The following is a 17495-nucleotide window of genomic DNA, read 5'->3' as shown; positions in this document are numbered from 1 at the left end:
TGTTGAATGAAACAACTACACAAGGCAAATTAACAAAGAAAAGACAAAATGAAGAAATAAAGTTTGAGGGAGATCTTTGCTTAAACATTCTTTAAAATTATCTAATTTATGTTAAGTTTAACAATGGTCAATGGTAAGTAAATGAAGCGTTTTCATATTTTATATCTGTTTTTCTTTTTTTTTGTATTGATAGTATTTTTTTCACTTCAAATATAAGTTCTAATATCATGAATATGATTTTTCAAGTTTGGGCAAAGCTTTCAATATACACTTCTGGTTAATGTTCAATAACATAATCTTTATCAAAATATTATCTTTTCTCTTTTTTGATTGTAACTGTTATATCAATAAAGTTTACCTTGTAGAGAATTCCACCCCAATAGTTGTTTTACTTTCAGCATCAAATTCATTCCTAGTATATCTAGATAACAGGTTGGTTTTCCCAACACCAGAATCTCCTATCAGTACAACTGTAATATTGGGAAGAATTATTAACAATTTTCAACTAGGGTAAGCTACACAACAGCCTTTGTGGATTTTGCATTTTCCACCTGCCCACAGTGAGCCCACCTGTGCCCACTCTAGCTATATTCTCTTCTTTTTGTAAAAATATTGATTACAAATGCTTATCTGCTTTTATCAATTGATTGTACTTGCAAGTCTTTTGATCAACAAAAGAAATTGCATGCCCATTCCTATGGGTGGGCAGAGTGGACAAGCTAGAAATTTTGCCCACCCAGTGACCACCCCCACTGTGGGCGGGTGGACAAGGCAAAATCCACCTGAACTGTAGTGTATTTATTCCTTTAAATGATCTATTCTATAGTATCCTGATCACACTTTATCATGTTTATAACCTGTGAGAAAAATTTAAACATGGAAAACAATTTAAGATAATTACCAAAAACATTTATGAATTTTGTTCATTGTCATTTAAACATTTCATAAATCATAAACAGCTAGTTTGTTGACTGTTGTTTGTCTTTCAGTCATTTTTGTTTTTTTGCAATGGCATTGGTTTTTGACTTGTGAGTTTGAATATATATCCCTTCCATATCTTCCGTCTCTCTTTTTCATACATGATAAACTTTTTTAGTCACATTTAATTTCCAACTGCTGAAAATAAAATTGAAAATGGAAATGGGGAATGTGTCAAAGAGACAACAACTGACCAAAGAGTAGAAAACAGCTGAAGGCCACCAATGGGTTTTCAACACAGCGAGAAAATCCTGCACCAGGTGGCGGGCTTCAGCTGGCCCCTAAACAAAAATGTGAACTAGTTCAATGAAAATGGGCATCACACTAAACTCCAAAACAACTACTTATTTCATGTTTTGATGATACTTAAACAAGTTTTAACCAGATCTGATCTATCTTGAATTTTACTGACAATGATAACATGGATAACTTAATAAACAAGTTTTTGTTTTGTTAATCGAGCTGTTGGTTTTCGCGCTTGAATAGTTTTACATTTTGTCAGGCCAGGGCCTTTAAAGCTGACTATTTAGTATGGGTTTTGATCATTGTTGAAGGCAATCATACCATATCTTCATTCTTAATTTATAATAACTGTTTTAGTTATGTCTACATCCATGACTTTGTATACATTTCTGAACAACAGTAAGAAGCAATGGATTAATAAAGACTTAAAGGTAATAGATACGTAAATGGGCATCTCATGCATTTTCATGAAATTTTGGAAGCAATCAGAGCATGTGGAATGGTATATGAATATCGAAAAAATAAATAAGTAACTTAAATACTGTTGGAAATACAGTATTTTGATTGTTCTGTAGACAGAAGTACAAATGTAAAGGATGCACGTAAACATAAAAAAAATATTGAAAAATTTAACTTTATATTGCCTTTTCTCAATAACGTGTCCTACGAATTTTCTTTAAAATTTATATGTTATTGCCACTAAAATTTCTGATTTATTGATATGAAAGTTATACAAATGTTATAGGGGGTCACCGAATTCATTTTTGCTGTATAAATCACTCAAGCATCTCTATAATGACTAAAAAGCGTCGAAAAATAAAAATTCTTACCACGACGTCACAATTATTATTGCCTTTTCAGCGCTTTTTCCAAGTTTTACAGAAGATTCAACTATTCATACTCAAAAAACAAATTTGGTGACCCCTATCAATTTTATATCAATAAAAGAACAGAGACCCAATGTCCCCCGCGTTGCACATACTTTATCTATCCAAGGCCAATAACTAAAAAAAGTACTTCTTTTTTGTTCTTTAAAAAATATTTAAATATCTTAGAGAAATGAAGGCTTCAGAACAAAATGCAATGCGATTTCCGTTATAATTAATTTTCCCAGGGCATAATTAACTCGTTAAAAATATTTTATCAGCACTTATTTTAGTAATTCATCAAAGACAATGCTGATATAAACCTATGATATAAGTTTCATAAAATTCTGGCAAGAATTGTACACGAGAGCACTAACAATGCAATTTTCCAAGGGACATTACTCTTTTAAAAATAACTGATCGGTTCCAATTTTCAAATTTGTCCAAGAAATTGATAAAAAACCTATAATAAAAATTTCATAAAATCTGGCAAGAATTGTACACATGAGAGTGCTAACAATGCAATTTTCCATATAATCAATATTTCCAAAGGGCATAACTCTTTTAAAAATGATTGATCAGCACTGATTTTCAAACTCATCATAAAACATTGACGATATAAACCTATAATATAAATTTCAAAAAAATCTGGCAAGAATTGTACACATACATGACATAAGAGCGCTCATAAGGCAATTTTCCATATAATTAATATTTCCAAGGAGCATAACTCTTTTAAAGATAACTGATCGGCACTGATTTTCAAAATTCATCAAAGACATTGCTGTATAAACCTATGATATAAGTTTCAAAAAAAAATCTGGCAAGACTTGTACACATGAGAGCGCTAATGATGTAATTGTCCAAATAATTAATGTTTCTAATGGGCATAACACTTTTAAAAATAATTGATCAGCACTGATTTTTGAACTCTTCCAAGATATTGCTAATATAAACCTATGATATAAGTTTCATAAATATCTGGCAAACACTGTACACCTGAGAGCCCTTACAAGACTGGACGGATGGACGCACAGATGGACACACAGAGGGACGGACAGACGCTTGTTATTTCCATGTCCCCCCAACACGTTTCATGGGGGACAATAAAATGGAAATTTCAGTGACAATAACATATCATTTTTAAAGAAAATTCGTGGGACAGGATTTCGAGAAATGTTAATTTTAAGTCAAAATTGCTGTACTTTATGATATTTACTTGTATTCTATATACATTTGTACTACTTTTTTCTGGATATGTTATTTGCTCTATCTCATCAAGTATAAAAGTTATATATATAATTTTTCGATGCTCATGTGCAGTTCTTCATGCTCTAGTTCATAAAATTCCGTGAGATAATCCATTTACATACCTTTTACCTTAAATTAATGTTCAATGTTACAATCATACTGATTCTCAATTCTGTGATTTCTCTGATTAAAATACTGCATTTATATATCATGTATATATATAATGTGATTCCATCCTTACTTTATAACAAGGAGGTTTTCTTTCTGTTCTGATAAATTGTTAAGACAACCAATGAAATCTGTGCCTCCAAATTTTGGAAGGTGTGTGTACTTAATGCCAAAATCAGAGGATTGAAAAGGTTTTCAAACAGAAAGTAAAACAATGACAGTACACACAGATCAAAATAACCAAACACCCAACTACTCTCTGTCATGAATAGGTAGGTTATAATCTAGGCTGAACATTCATGACATTAAAGTTTGATTAAACATGTTAAACAGCAACCCATCAATTAATCTAAGACCTCTCAATATTTATCTCTGCACAATGTCTACATACCTTTCCATATAAAATCATAATGCTCTTCAGAGGCCATCTTCAACCAATCATGTGATATGTATCTGAAATATATTAAGAAAAAAAGTTATGTCCATAGCAGAAATAGATTAATATCCCAGTCTATGATGCTTATATGGATTACAAATGCAAAATTAAAAACAGGCAGATTTAGAATGTTAAAAGTTGCTCTCTCAGAGATACATGTAAGCATCTAGAAAAAATGGGTGTCAAACACTGAATTCTTATGAATTCAATATTTTAGTCTCATCATGTATGGTACAAAAAAATATACATTCACTGCTGAATTTTCTTGTGATAAGTGATACATAAAATCCTTTAGATAAGCAGAAAAAATTGAAAATAAGCTTAGCTACGCTTATTAACACCAAGAAGAAAAGAGATAAGGTAAGGAACATTGATAGTCACTGTATATAAACGATAACAAAGGTGTAAGATGTCAAGGGGACAGTTGATAGTCACTGTATATAAAAGATAACAAAGGTGTAAGATGTCAAGAAAACAGTTGATAGTCACTGTATATAAAAGATAACAAAGGTGTAAGATGTCAAGGGGACAGTTGAAGAAAAGCTGACATTGCCAAGGCAAAAAAAGATAGAAGTTAAATGGTAAACACTTCCACAAAACACTTCTACATAGTAAATTAAAGACTGAGCAACATGAACCCAACCAGAACCAAGGGGTAAACTCTAATAGGGTCAGAGCTCCTGATAAGAATTTACTAATTAGGGTTTTTACTCCTAATTTTTTATGTAATTGAGTGAAATAGTTTTTTCTTTTGCATCATCAGTTCAAGTTCACCCCTCAAGCAAAGATTCAATTGGGTTTTTAACCTCAATATTCCCAAATGCATTGGGGTTTTTTCATCATGGTTTTAAAATTGAGACATTAACTCTGTTCTGGGTAAAGTTGATTCATTGTCCATACCTGACAACATTTTAAAATGCAAATGGGGGTTTTAAGTGCAATATAGCTCTCATAGTCCTATAAAACCTTTAAAGGGCCTTCAAATTTATGTTGTTTTTTCACTTCTTCATACTTGTACAAATCTATAGCCATGTTAAATTGATTGTTTTGTTTTGAATTGTGGACAAAATTGTTCTTTCAAAATTTCCATTTTGGAGCTTTCATAGGTGAAATCCCCCACAAATATTGACAGTTGCACTGTGTACAGTTAGCAGGTATTATTGTCATGTGTATGATGCATCAATATTATAGTTCTGTGAATGTGTTAAAACAATTAAACATTGATTCATGGACAGGTTTATTTTTACCCAATTTAGTGACATAAACCAAAATATTGTCCATGTTAGCAGCAAAACAGTCACAATGACTTTAAATATATGATCATGATGATGGAAGGTTATTTAACGTCCAGTGTCATTGCACAGGAAGTTATTGCCTTCTCCAAGAGTGAATTAATGATATGGGTGACATTTCTCTATTCCTCAGAATACATGTATGTGTCAGTTTTGAGATAATTTAATAAACTATGTCTTTGGCACAAGAGGTACTTTTTCTACCTCTTCTATTCCATGTTATAAAAAGAAAATGTTATGAACTGGAGCTGATTGTTTATCGGGACACAACATTTAAGCAAGGGAAGAACGATTTAAAGATTCCGACAAGGACCTAGTTCTGCCATTTGTAACTTCTCTGCCCATATCGCTTCAATTACATTTGTGTTAATGTAAGTGAGCGAGAATGCCCGAGTAGATACGATTGCTTTTTCATAGGTGCTCTATTTTAAGAACGACAGTAGAGTTCTTTAAATTACACAAATAGATTTATAAATTACGCAAAAATAATTCATTATTTAGGGTAAATAACGCACTTGACAGCAACTAATAGGGTTTGGAATGCATCGTTTTAATAAATAATTGGGTTCTTCTTTCAATGAATTGGGTTATTAAACGCTAAGGACAATATTGAATTGGGTTTTATATTGTTTTAATTGAGTAATTACGCAAATTTGCGGCTTATGTAGGGTGAGCAGTTTCTACTCCACAAGTGGCACCTGTTGTATTGCTCATGAAAGTTAAAATTCTCTTATGAGTCTCATTTCCTGATATCACAAAATCGATGAAAAGAGAACAGCATCAGGTGAAAATAATAAATCTGTTTATTTTCTGTGTATAAAACTATTTACAACAATAAACATAAAAAAAAAGCTTAAATGGATGACTATATTCTGATATTTACGACGTTTTTACGTAAATTTTACGTCAGGATACAATATTTTCAAGCTGTCTTAATGTTTAAATGTATGAATGGTCTAGCACCTGATTACCTATCTAATAAATTTACTGCTTGTACTGATCTTTATACAGTACCATTCAAGAGGACCAGCTCTCCCACACCCTACACCAAGGAAAATGTCGGAGTCACTCCGAAAAACTCGGATATTCCTCCCAAAATGTTGGGAGGAATTTAGGAGTAATCTCTCCCAAAATCGCGTAAATGTTTATTGTGATAGCGACCTCACTCCCTACACCGAGGAATTAATTGCCCTTATCCTACTTTGATCTTTACCGGCACACCACTGATAGGGTAATTGGGTTACCTGACAGGTAAAGGTTGATGTAATAAAGAATTATATTTCAGGTCTACTGTACCAGTTTAAGTGTCAAACAGGTGTATAATTTTAAATGTCTTTTTATACTGGTTAAGTTTAATTTTTGTGGTTATAATAAGTTCAAATATTTTCGTATTTCTTGCTTGCCAATCTAAAAATATCTTTACCTAAATGTACTTGCTTTAAAAAAAAAGAATTATAAAATATAGTGGAAAATGTGAAAAAGCGCAATATTTTTTTCAAAGTTGAAGTCTTTATTTGAAAATTATGTGTCTCAATGTTTTGTATATGCAAGTAAAAAGGAAAATTATTCACCATTCGTTAGGCATAATAATTATGTAAGTCTACGGCATTGTCTTTTTACGATTATCTAATTGCTTGAATGAATAAAAGATTTAAAGCAAAATGTTGTTTTTAATTCTTTCAATTGCATTAAAGTTTTATAAAAAATAATAAAATGCTCCGCTGGGGCGCAGCTTGATATGACCGCAGAGGTCGAACCCTGAACAGTTGGGGCAAGTATGGACACAACATTCAAGCTTTATACAGCACTGAATTTGGATTGTAATTAAGTATTTGACACAGCATAGGTTTCTGACACAGAATGAATGTGGTCTAAGAACTTAAAAAATTTTAATTTACCTATTCAAACCATATCATTATTATTTGCTTTTATATAAATCAGAAATAACCAATTTAAAATGGAAAATTTTAAAGAAAAAAAAGGGGGGAAAAAAATCCCACCCCCCCCCCCAAATTTTTTGAACCCCCTTATGATTCATCACCCCCAAACTCAATCCCAGCGTTCCCTTTGTGGTATGGTACCTTGCAATACAATTTAAGAGAGATCCATACACTTGAACACAAGTTATTGTCTGGAAACTAGAAAATGCTTGTTTTTTGGCCCCAAATTCCTAAACATTTAAGGCAATTACCCCCAAACTCAAACCCAGCTTTCCCTTTGAGATATGGTACCTTGCAGTACAATTTCATAAAGATCCATACACTTGAACACAAGTTATTGTCCTGAAACTAGAAAAATGCTTGTTTTTTTGCCCCTTTATGGCCCCTAATTCCTAAAATTTTGAGGGAATTACCTCCAAAATCAATCCCAGCCTTCCCTTTGTGGTATGGTACCTTGCAGAGTACAATTTCAGAGAGATCCATACACCTGAACACAAGTTATTGTCTCGAAACTAGAAAAATGCTTATTTTTGGCCCCTTTTTGGCCCCTTATTCCTGAACATTTTGGGCAATAACCCCCAAACTCAATTCCAGCTTTCCCTTTGTGATATGGAACCTTGCAGTACAATTTCATAAAGATCCATACACTTACACACAAGTTATTGTCATGAAACTAGAAAAAGGCTTGTTTTTTGCCCCTTTTTGGCCCCTATTTCCTAAAATTTGGAGGCAATTACCCCCAAAATTAATCCCAGCATTCCCTTTGTGATTTGGAACCTGGTGGTACAATGTCAGAGAGATCCATACACTTACACACAAGTTATTGTCATGAAACTAGAAAAATGCTTGTTTTTTGCCCCTTTTTGGCCCCTAATTCCTAAAATTTGGAGGCAATTACCCCCAAAATCAATCCCAGCATTCCCCTTTGTGATATGGAACCTTGTGGTACAATGTCAGAGAGATCCATACACTAACACACAAGTTATGTCTGGAAGTTACAAAAATGCTAATTTTGGCCCCTTTTTGGCCCCTTATTCCTTAACTGTTGGTACCATAACCCCCAAAATCAATCCCCACCTTCCTATTGTGGTATTGAACCTTATGGTAAAATTTCATAGAGATTCATTCACTTAAACTAAAGTTAGAGTGCGAAAACCAATGTGTCTTCGGACGACGACGACGACGACGTCATACCAATATACGACCGCCAAATTTATTTGTGGTCGTATAAAAACTGTACTTAATTTTGACCTCGATGTCTCTACCAGTAAATTAATATTTTATTTACGAAATGGACATACTTGTGTAAAAATAACCGGAAACTTCCGCTAAATTAATGAGAACAGTTTAAAGAAAATCATAAAAATTACGTGTCGCAAAGTTTTGTATATGCAAGTAAAAAAGAAAATATTATTCACCATTCGTTACGCTTAATATTTATGGCATTTTCGTTTTACGATTTGTTGGCATTACTTTAGGATAATAATACATTTCGGTTACAACAGGAATACTTCCACAGCTGCATTAATTCGTCTTTGTATAATATTTATTTTCGCACAATGAATGTAAATTTGTGTATTTTGAACAGTGATCGTAAAAGATTTAAAAATAATTATTTGCCGTGCGAAGACAATTCCACCATACACATCTCAGTTATCAACAGTTTGGGTTGAACTTGAACTTGACTTACTTATGTTAAATGCTAAAAATAGTTAACATTAATTTTATCCACAGCACAAGATTTTTGAAAGGGCGGGAAATAATATCACGTACCAGTAAACTCAGGTGACCTTTCTGGACGACCGTGGGAATATTCATTCAGGTTTATAAAGTTGCAGAACGACATTTTTGAGGCTCTAGAAGGTGTTTTTACAATTGATTAACCGGAATCTAAAATATAAATCTTTTCCGAATAAACGAGAACACATCTTCTTTAGCTATCTGATGTTTTATCAGTCAAAACAGGACGTAGACCTGAACATTTGTTATACGTCCATGGTCAATAATATAAATTTATGGTTGATGAAATATTGAAATTATGATGGAAATTGTCCGGGGGGATCAATTGTGTTCAAATGACAAAAATACGATAAAGAACCGCCAATTATGGGCGGTTGAGAAATTTTGAAAATGAAATGCTGACTGATTTAACTGGAATAGAATATTATGATGGGCAATTGAGGTTTATAAATAATTAAAGGATTAGTGACCTATCGGATGGCGATAAACGGATTACTTCTCATCACAACTTTTAACATCTTTTGTAAACGTTAAATGGCTGAGCGTCATAAACTTGTCAAAAACATGAAGACAGGTAGAATTATAGTAATTTAATGCTAAAATATTTTAACACTTTCCAAATTTAAATGACAAAATCGATATAAAATACTTTCGTCAATTTGAAAACCGTTTCGTTAAATACGAAAATGAAGAGCGCTAGCAAAATCACTTGAAGTTATTCCCTTTGTAACAGAGTTGTCACTTTACAGCTTCTTTTCGTAATTTAAATTATTCAAGTCTGTATAAGTGTACCGAGGTGGTGAAACATAATATTTTAAATTGCTCAATAAATTGAGTTTACTTGTTAATTGATCCGATGAATAGATTGGACGATCAAGTTACTGTAAAAACAACATTGTTTTTTATTAGCCAGTTGATTTTTAAATAATGAACAATTAATGCACGGATATTGCTTATTGAGTAAGTCATAAAAGATTCTAATGGTGGCCAAATTGTCTTTGTTCAAAGAACACAATGTATGACCTGACCGGACTGTAATAGAAACACAAAATAACAAGTTTTTTCTTCAAATTTTTTCGTTTGTAAAATTATTTCAAAGATAATGGCATGGGACACAAACATATAAGATACAAATGTAATAATTATCTTATTCTATATGATAATTTCACATCTTTATCTGTCAAAGAAAGGAAAACATTTGTTAAAATTTTTTTACTGTGATTTTAAAGCACACATGTGCAATCAAGATCGATTAAATGTACATAGGTAAATTATCTGGCTAATCCGATTATGTTGTCACACGTCGTTAATTTTTAGTACATCAGATGGGCAATAAACCAATTAACAGCTACGCGGTGTTGGGAGAGAATCTTTGGAGGAATTTGGGAGTGAAATCGGTGTGGCTCCGAAAAACACGGAAATTGGAAAAAAACGATATCGAATTGATGTTTAAATGGTACTGTAGTTATTCGCTCAGGTTGACAACATCAGGACTTAATTCTTCGTGAATAGAATAGCCATGCAAATTCTGATTTCTTTAAAAGAACATTTAAATGTTCTTGTCTTAATACTTGGAATAAATTGCCAAATAATATGATTTTCGATACATTTAAGATCAAATGTTCAAACTATTTTTTAACTGTACAGAATGAAGATACCTGAATCTAATGTATTTTTTTTCTTCTGTTGAATGCATGTATGCATGTATTCTTATTCAATATTTATGCTGCTTTATATAACTGTATTATGTATTTTATTTTGTTTGTTTGTATTTTTTTTTTTGTATTAATAGTTTTTGAATGCCTCGGGGAAGATCAACATGTCATTGACATAATTGTTAAATGAGTTACATTTTATTATTATGAATTATTATTAATAATTAGTCATTAATCTTACTTTACGCAGTGACATGCAGTGCCATGTAATTCATGTAAATTTCCCATAACCCTAGCACTATTAAAATGAAAACAAACTTTATAAAAATAAAAATTACCAATAACTGAGTCAATGTTTTGATGTGTCACACTCAGAGAGCATGTGCAAGCTCAAGTTTCAACGTTTCTCATTTGGTTACGAACTGAATGGCCTTTTCTTTTAAACTCGTTAAAACTCAATAAAATGCTACTTCAAATATCTGCATATAGTTGTGACATTCTTGTAAATTAATTATAAGTATGTCAATTTTCCAGGTAAGTCAATCACACCTGTCAATCCAAAGTAACAGTCTTGATTTTGAAGCCGATCGTCGTACAACTGTAATCAAATGGGTGCATATCAAACAATAAAAAGGACTAAATACATGTGGTTTGTGTTCTATTTTGCATATTTCTGTGTTCTTATTTGTTCTAATGGTCAAGAAATGAAAATAAATATAAAGAATTATTAGTTTCGTATAAGCCTGGTTTTCGGTTTCAACTTTGAGTACCAGATACTCCTTTCTTGGAGAAAATTACAGCAACAAATATCTGTTTCATGTTCTTTAAGACTTTATGCAACTGTATGCATTTTGTAGATATTGATATTGTTCATATTCAAAATCCCTAGTTTTTTACTTACTATCACATTTAACAGCCTCCTTTCCTAGCAATGCCTAGAACTTGTAGAAGCACAGGTCTCCATAAGTTATTGACATAATTTTTGTGTACAGGAGGGCATTTACATGTAGCTCACTCTATGGGCACATGTTAATGTATGCTTTGTCTACCCAATTACTTATCATCACAAGTAACATAATGTCACATTTAGAACAAAACAACATTTTATATAATCTACAACATGGCTTCAGAAAAAACCGATCTTGTGAATCACAATTAATTGACTTCATTCAAGAACTATCATCTAGTAATAATAGTAACATTCAAATTGACCTTATCATTATGGACTTTGCTAAAGCGTTTGATAAAGTTCCTCACCAATGATTACTTTACAAACTTCAATACAATGGTATAAGGAAAAATACACTTAAAATTAAATGGATCCAAGCTTTTTTATCCGATAGAACACAAACAGTTGTAATAAATGGTATTTCTTCTACATCAGTGCCAGTTACATCTGGAGTCCCACAGGGTACTGTACTGGGCCCCATATTATTTCTCATTTACATTAATGACTTCTCTGAATATTTAACACATAGCAAATTAAGACTCTTTGCTGATGATAGCATCATATATAGAGAAATCAAATCTCAATCAGACTGTGATAAATTACAAGAAGATCTAAACGCTGCAGCAAAGTGGGAAGCAGATTGGCTTATGGCTTTCCACCCTGATAAATGTACTAAACTTTCAATTTCACATAAAAAGAAACCATATTTACATGATTACATCCTTCATAGTCACATTCTTGAATCTGTTACATCTGCTAAATATCTGGGCGTTACTCTACAATCAAATCTTAAATGGAACCTACATTATGACAACATTATCTCAAACGGCAATAAATCTTTAGGATTCCTTAAAAGAAATTTAAAAATATCAAACACAGACATTAAATCAAGAGCATATCAAGCAATAGTCAGACCTAAATTAGAATACAGCTGCAGTTTATGGGACCCTCACACAAAAGATGCTACCCAAAAAATAGAAATGGTTCAAAGAAGAGCAACTAGGTACATTTGTAACAACTACCATAACACCAGTAGCGTTACAAATATGATGAATAATTTAAAACTACCGACATTAGCTGAACGCCGCCTTAAAACACGTCTTATTATATTTTACAAAGTAATTCACGGCCTCATTGCCATACCATCTGAAATTTTATTACCAACAGACAGTAGAACAAGACAAAACCATCCAAATACTTATAGACATATACGAACCACAAAGGAAACATATAAGTGGTCATTTTTCCCACACACCATCATACAATGGAACATGCTACCTATAGCCACAGTACAGTCAACCACAGTTGACAGTTTCAGAGCACACCTTACACAAGGTGTTCTCTGCCAACTGATTTAAATTTTTGTATATAATTTTTATTTTAATCACTAGTTTTTGTAATATACATGCACAAATTGTCAGATTTGTATATATTTTTTTTCTTTGGCATCTACAAGAAAATTAAATTTTAACACGCATGCACAACAACAAGTAATCTTCAGTATCCTGAAGTTTTGTTGTATAACTGAAGAAGAAGAAGAATTCTCTTGCCTGGCTTCGACATATAAAATTCAAGATTTTTAATGACCAATATGCACTCATTGACCATTACAGGTTGTGGACAAATTGCCAAATGGTCAATAGTTCCCCAAGGCAAATGAGTAACAATTACCTCAATATGAGGGATACATATTTTTTAACTTGAAATTGCACATATTGTTCATAATAATGCAGCAAATTTTCCAAAAGATGGATAGCCCTTATCTGATTTACCATGTTTACTGAGACATGTGAGAATATGAAAATATTGAAAAATTTACTATTTTCCAGGCTACTAACTTTTTTTAAACCCAAAATGAAATTATGGTTCAATCAGTCAGGGGTACTACTTGTACAAGTAATCTTTATTTACTTGAAGAAGTAAATAAAATATACTTATACAAGTCAAGGATTTGTATAGAAATCCTTGTACAAGTTAATTATATTGTTTGAATAATCTCCCCTTAATTTTCAAAAAAATTTACTTGTATAAGTAAATTTTTTTTACAATCCCACAAAAATTCTCAAGGTTTGAGATGTAAAATCATGCCTTTAACAATTTTTCTCAGGTTAGCTTATAATTTTTGATAAGAGTTCAATGTTTCATCTCATTAATTCAACAAAGAAACTGATTGAGCAAAGATCTTAAGTATTTGCGCAAGGCCTTCAAAAATTGCCCCTTGGGGGCTTGTAAATGATCAGTGTTCTAAAGATAACAGACAAATGAGATTTTCATTGTCCATGAAATTACACTTAAATGAATAGTAAAGACATCTGCAAAGGACAGACAATTCAAAATTCTGTTAGAGCAAAGAAGTTCTAAGAATTCAAGAAAAGAAGATAGGATGACTTTTTTACTTGTATAAGTAAAAAAAATCTAAATGTCTAAGGGACATAACTAGGCCAAAAAATAATTTACTTATACAAGTAAATAAAATACACTTGTATAAGTATCCTACAAATTTACTTATATAAGTATATTATAATTACTTCTTCAAGTAAATAAAAATTACTTGTACAAGTAGTACCCCTGACTGTCAATGGATTTTTCAATTTTTCAATTAGTGCCATTTCATGATTTTAAGTAAATGTACATGTAAAACAACTCCATTAAAAAAAAAATTGATTTTTAGGATTATCTAATGATTACTCAATTGAGGGGTAGTTTAGTTCCGAAATACAATGTAGTCGTTTTTACCGCATCTGATTTAATGTTACATACAAAAGTCACATGATAACTTTAGAAATCTATGCAGTGTCGGGATCAAAACAACATTGCCTGCTTAGAAACATCAACATATGAGCCATGTCACCTTACAGTCGGAAAAAATAATGAGATGTGGTATGATTGCCAATGAGACAGCTATCCACCAGAGTTCAAATGAAGTGAAAGTTAGCAATTATAGGCAATTGTGTCATGTGTGTAGCTTTCAACAATGAAAAAATCCATACTGTATAGTCTACTATATAAGGCCCTGACATGAAAAATGTGAAACAATTCAAACGAGAAAACCAACTGCATAATCTATATCAGAACAATTTATGAAAAAAACCAACATGACACTGACATGAACCAACGACAACCACTGAACTACAGGTTCCTGTCTTGTGACAGGCACTTAAAGAATGTGGTGGGGTTAAACATGTTTGTTAGCACTCAATACTTTTTTTATTTACTTTAATGAAATAAATTACACATTTACATGCAAATATTAAATCCTTCAAACACAAATCTCAAGTTCTGAGATTTTACTACAATTGACCTAAATTATGCAGGTTGACCAAATAATGTTTGCAAAACAACCATTCTTTATTATTTTTAGCCCACCTTGCTTAATAGGCCATGTCACAGTTGCTATCATTTGTCATCTATTCTTGTCCTAAGTCAGGAACCTGTTGTTCAGTGGTTGTCGTTTGTTGGTGTGGTTCATAGGCAGGTGGTTTCTCGTTTCTCATTTTTTTATATAGATTACACCGTTGGTTTTCCTGTTTGAATTCTTTTACACTAGTCATTTTGGGGCCCTTTATAGCTTACTTTTCGGTGTGAGCCAAGGCTCCGTGTTGAAAGCCGTACTTTGACCTATAATTGTTAACTTTTTATACGACCGCAAAAATTAAAAATTTTTTGGTCGTATATTGGTATGACGTTGTTGTCGTCGTCGTCGTCGTCTGGCGTCGTCCGGCGTCGTCTGAAGACACATTGGTTTTCGCACTCTAACTTTAGTTTAAGTGAATGGATCTCTGTGAAATTTTACCATAAGGTTCAATACCACAAAAGGAAGGTTGAGATTGATTTTGGGGGTTATGGTACCAACAGTTAAGGAATTAGGGGCCAAAAAGGGGCCAAAAATAAGCATTTTTGTAACTTCCAGACATAACTTGTGTGTTAGTGTATGGATCTCTCTGACATTGTACCACAAGGTTCCATATCACAAAGGGAATGCTGGGATTGATTTTGGGGGTAATTGCCTCAAAATTTAAGGAATAAGGGGCCAAAAAAGGGGCAAAAAACAAGCATTTTACTAGTTTCATGATAATAACTTGTGTGTAAGTGTATGGATCTTTCTGAAATTGAACTACAAGGTTCCATATCACAAAGGGAAAGCTGGAATTGAGTTTGGGGGTAATTGCCCAAAACGTTTAGGAATAAGGGGCCAAAAATAGCATTTTTCTAGTTTCCAGACAATTACTTGTGTTCAAGTGTATGGATCTCTCTGAAATTGTACTGCAAGGTACCATACCACAAAGGGAAGGCTGGGATTGATTTTGGGGGTAATTGCCTCAAAATTTTAGGAATTAGGGGCCAAAAAGGGGAAAAAAACAAGCATTTTTCTAGTTTCAGGACAATAACTTGTGTTCAAGTGTATGGATCTCTCTGAAATTGTACTGCAAGGTTCCATACCACAAAGGGAAGGCTGGGATTGAGTTTGGGGGTGATGAATCATAAGGGGGTTCAAAAAATTTGGGGGGGGGGATTTTTTTTTTTCCCTTTTTTTTCTTTTTTCCTTTTAAAATTTTCCATTTTAAGTTGGTTATTTCTGATTTATATTTAAAAACAAATAATAATGATATGGTAGGAGATACACACCAAACAGGATGTGTAAATTATTATATAATAAGTATTGTGCAATAGCAAGAAATTTTCAATTGCACAGTATTGCACAATAGCAAGAAATCTTCCATTGCACAGTATTGCGCAATAGCAAGAAATCTTCAATTGCACAGTATTGCGCAATAGCAAGAAATATCCAATAGCACAATTTTGCGCAATAGCAAGAAATTGTCAATTGTACAGTATTGCACAATAGCAAGAAATATTCAATTGCACAGTATTGTGCAAAAGAAGATACTTCGTATAAATTGCTTATTTCTTGACCAATTTCAATGGGGTTTTATTCTTGAATTCTTGGGGTTCTTTAATATGCTGAATCTAACCGTGTATTAAGTTTTTGGATTTTGGGCCCCGTTTTTAAATTGGTCCACATTGAGGTCCAAAGGGTCCAAAATTGAACTTTGTTTGATTTCATCAAAAATTGAATTATTGGGGTTCTTTGATATGCCGAATCTAACCGTGTATTTAGATTCTTAATTTTTGGTTCCGTTTTCAAATTGGTCTACATTAAGGTCCAAAGGGTCCAAAATTAAACTTAGTTTGATTTTAACAAAAATTGAATTCTTAGGGTTATTTGATATGCTGAATCTAAACATGTATTTAGATTTTTGATTATGGGCCCAGTTTTCAAGTTGTTCCAAATCGGGGTCCAAAATTAAACTTTGTTTGATTTCAACAAAAATTGAATATATGGGGTTCTTTGATATGCTGAATCTAACCATGTATTTTGATTTTTGGGCCCCGTTATTAACTTTGTCCACATTGAGGTCAAAAGGGTCCTAAATTAAACTTTGTTTGATTTCATAAAAAATTGAATTCTTGGGGGTCTTTGATATGCTGAATCTAACCATGTATTTAGATTTTGGATATTGGACCATAATAGTTGAATGTCCAATTTAAAATTTTTAATTTCTTAGACCACATTCATTCTGTGTCAGTAACCTATGCTGTGTCAAATATTTAATCACAATCCAAATTCAGAGCTGTATCAAGCTTGAATGTTGTGTCCATACTTGCCCCAACTGTTCAGGGTTCGACCTCTGCGGTCGTATCAAGCTGCGCCCTGCGGAGCATTTTATTATACATTGTGACATGGACATGTTGGATAGAGAGTTGTCTCATTGGCACCATACCACATTTTCTTATTTATATTGTGGTCATCTGTACATGTAAGCTTTTTTAAAGGCCCAACTTCTGAAACCACTGACCAATTTCAAAGTTGTTTTTGTCTCCTCCAAACAACCAATATGTTTGCCGTGGTTAAAATAAAACATAAGGAAAAAATGCAAGTAATTATCAGTTACATTTGTATCTTGAAAACAGTAAT

General features: G+C 32.5%; 2 protein-coding genes across 2 annotated transcripts in view; one reads left to right on the top strand and one right to left on the bottom strand.

Moving 5' to 3' along the window:
* The window catches only part of LOC127699829 (ras-related protein Rab-11B-like), a 30441-nt gene extending 19299 nt beyond the window's left edge, over positions 1-11142 (bottom strand). The window contains exons 1-3 of the mRNA XM_052203202.1: positions 10908-11142; positions 3898-3959; positions 359-470 (exon numbers count right to left, since the gene is read on the bottom strand). Coding sequence (XP_052059162.1) covers positions 359-470; positions 3898-3934 — 149 coding nt within the window. The 5' untranslated portion in view covers positions 3935-3959; positions 10908-11142. The remainder of the gene's footprint in view (positions 1-358; positions 471-3897; positions 3960-10907) is intronic.
* A 182-nt stretch (positions 11143-11324) lies between these two features.
* LOC127699824 (methionyl-tRNA formyltransferase, mitochondrial-like) overlaps positions 11325-17495 on the top strand; it is a 35505-nt gene continuing 29334 nt past the window's right edge. The window contains exon 1 of the mRNA XM_052203194.1: positions 11325-11411. The gene's annotated coding sequence lies outside the window, so the exon portion shown is untranslated. The remainder of the gene's footprint in view (positions 11412-17495) is intronic.

This window comes from Mytilus californianus, unplaced genomic scaffold, assembly GCF_021869535.1.
Source record: "Mytilus californianus isolate M0D057914Y unplaced genomic scaffold, xbMytCali1.0.p SCAF_41, whole genome shotgun sequence".
Lineage (NCBI taxonomy): Eukaryota > Metazoa > Mollusca > Bivalvia > Mytilida > Mytilidae > Mytilus > Mytilus californianus.
Note: the sequence above shows the minus strand (reverse complement) of the source record. Positions and strands in the feature narration are given on the sequence as shown.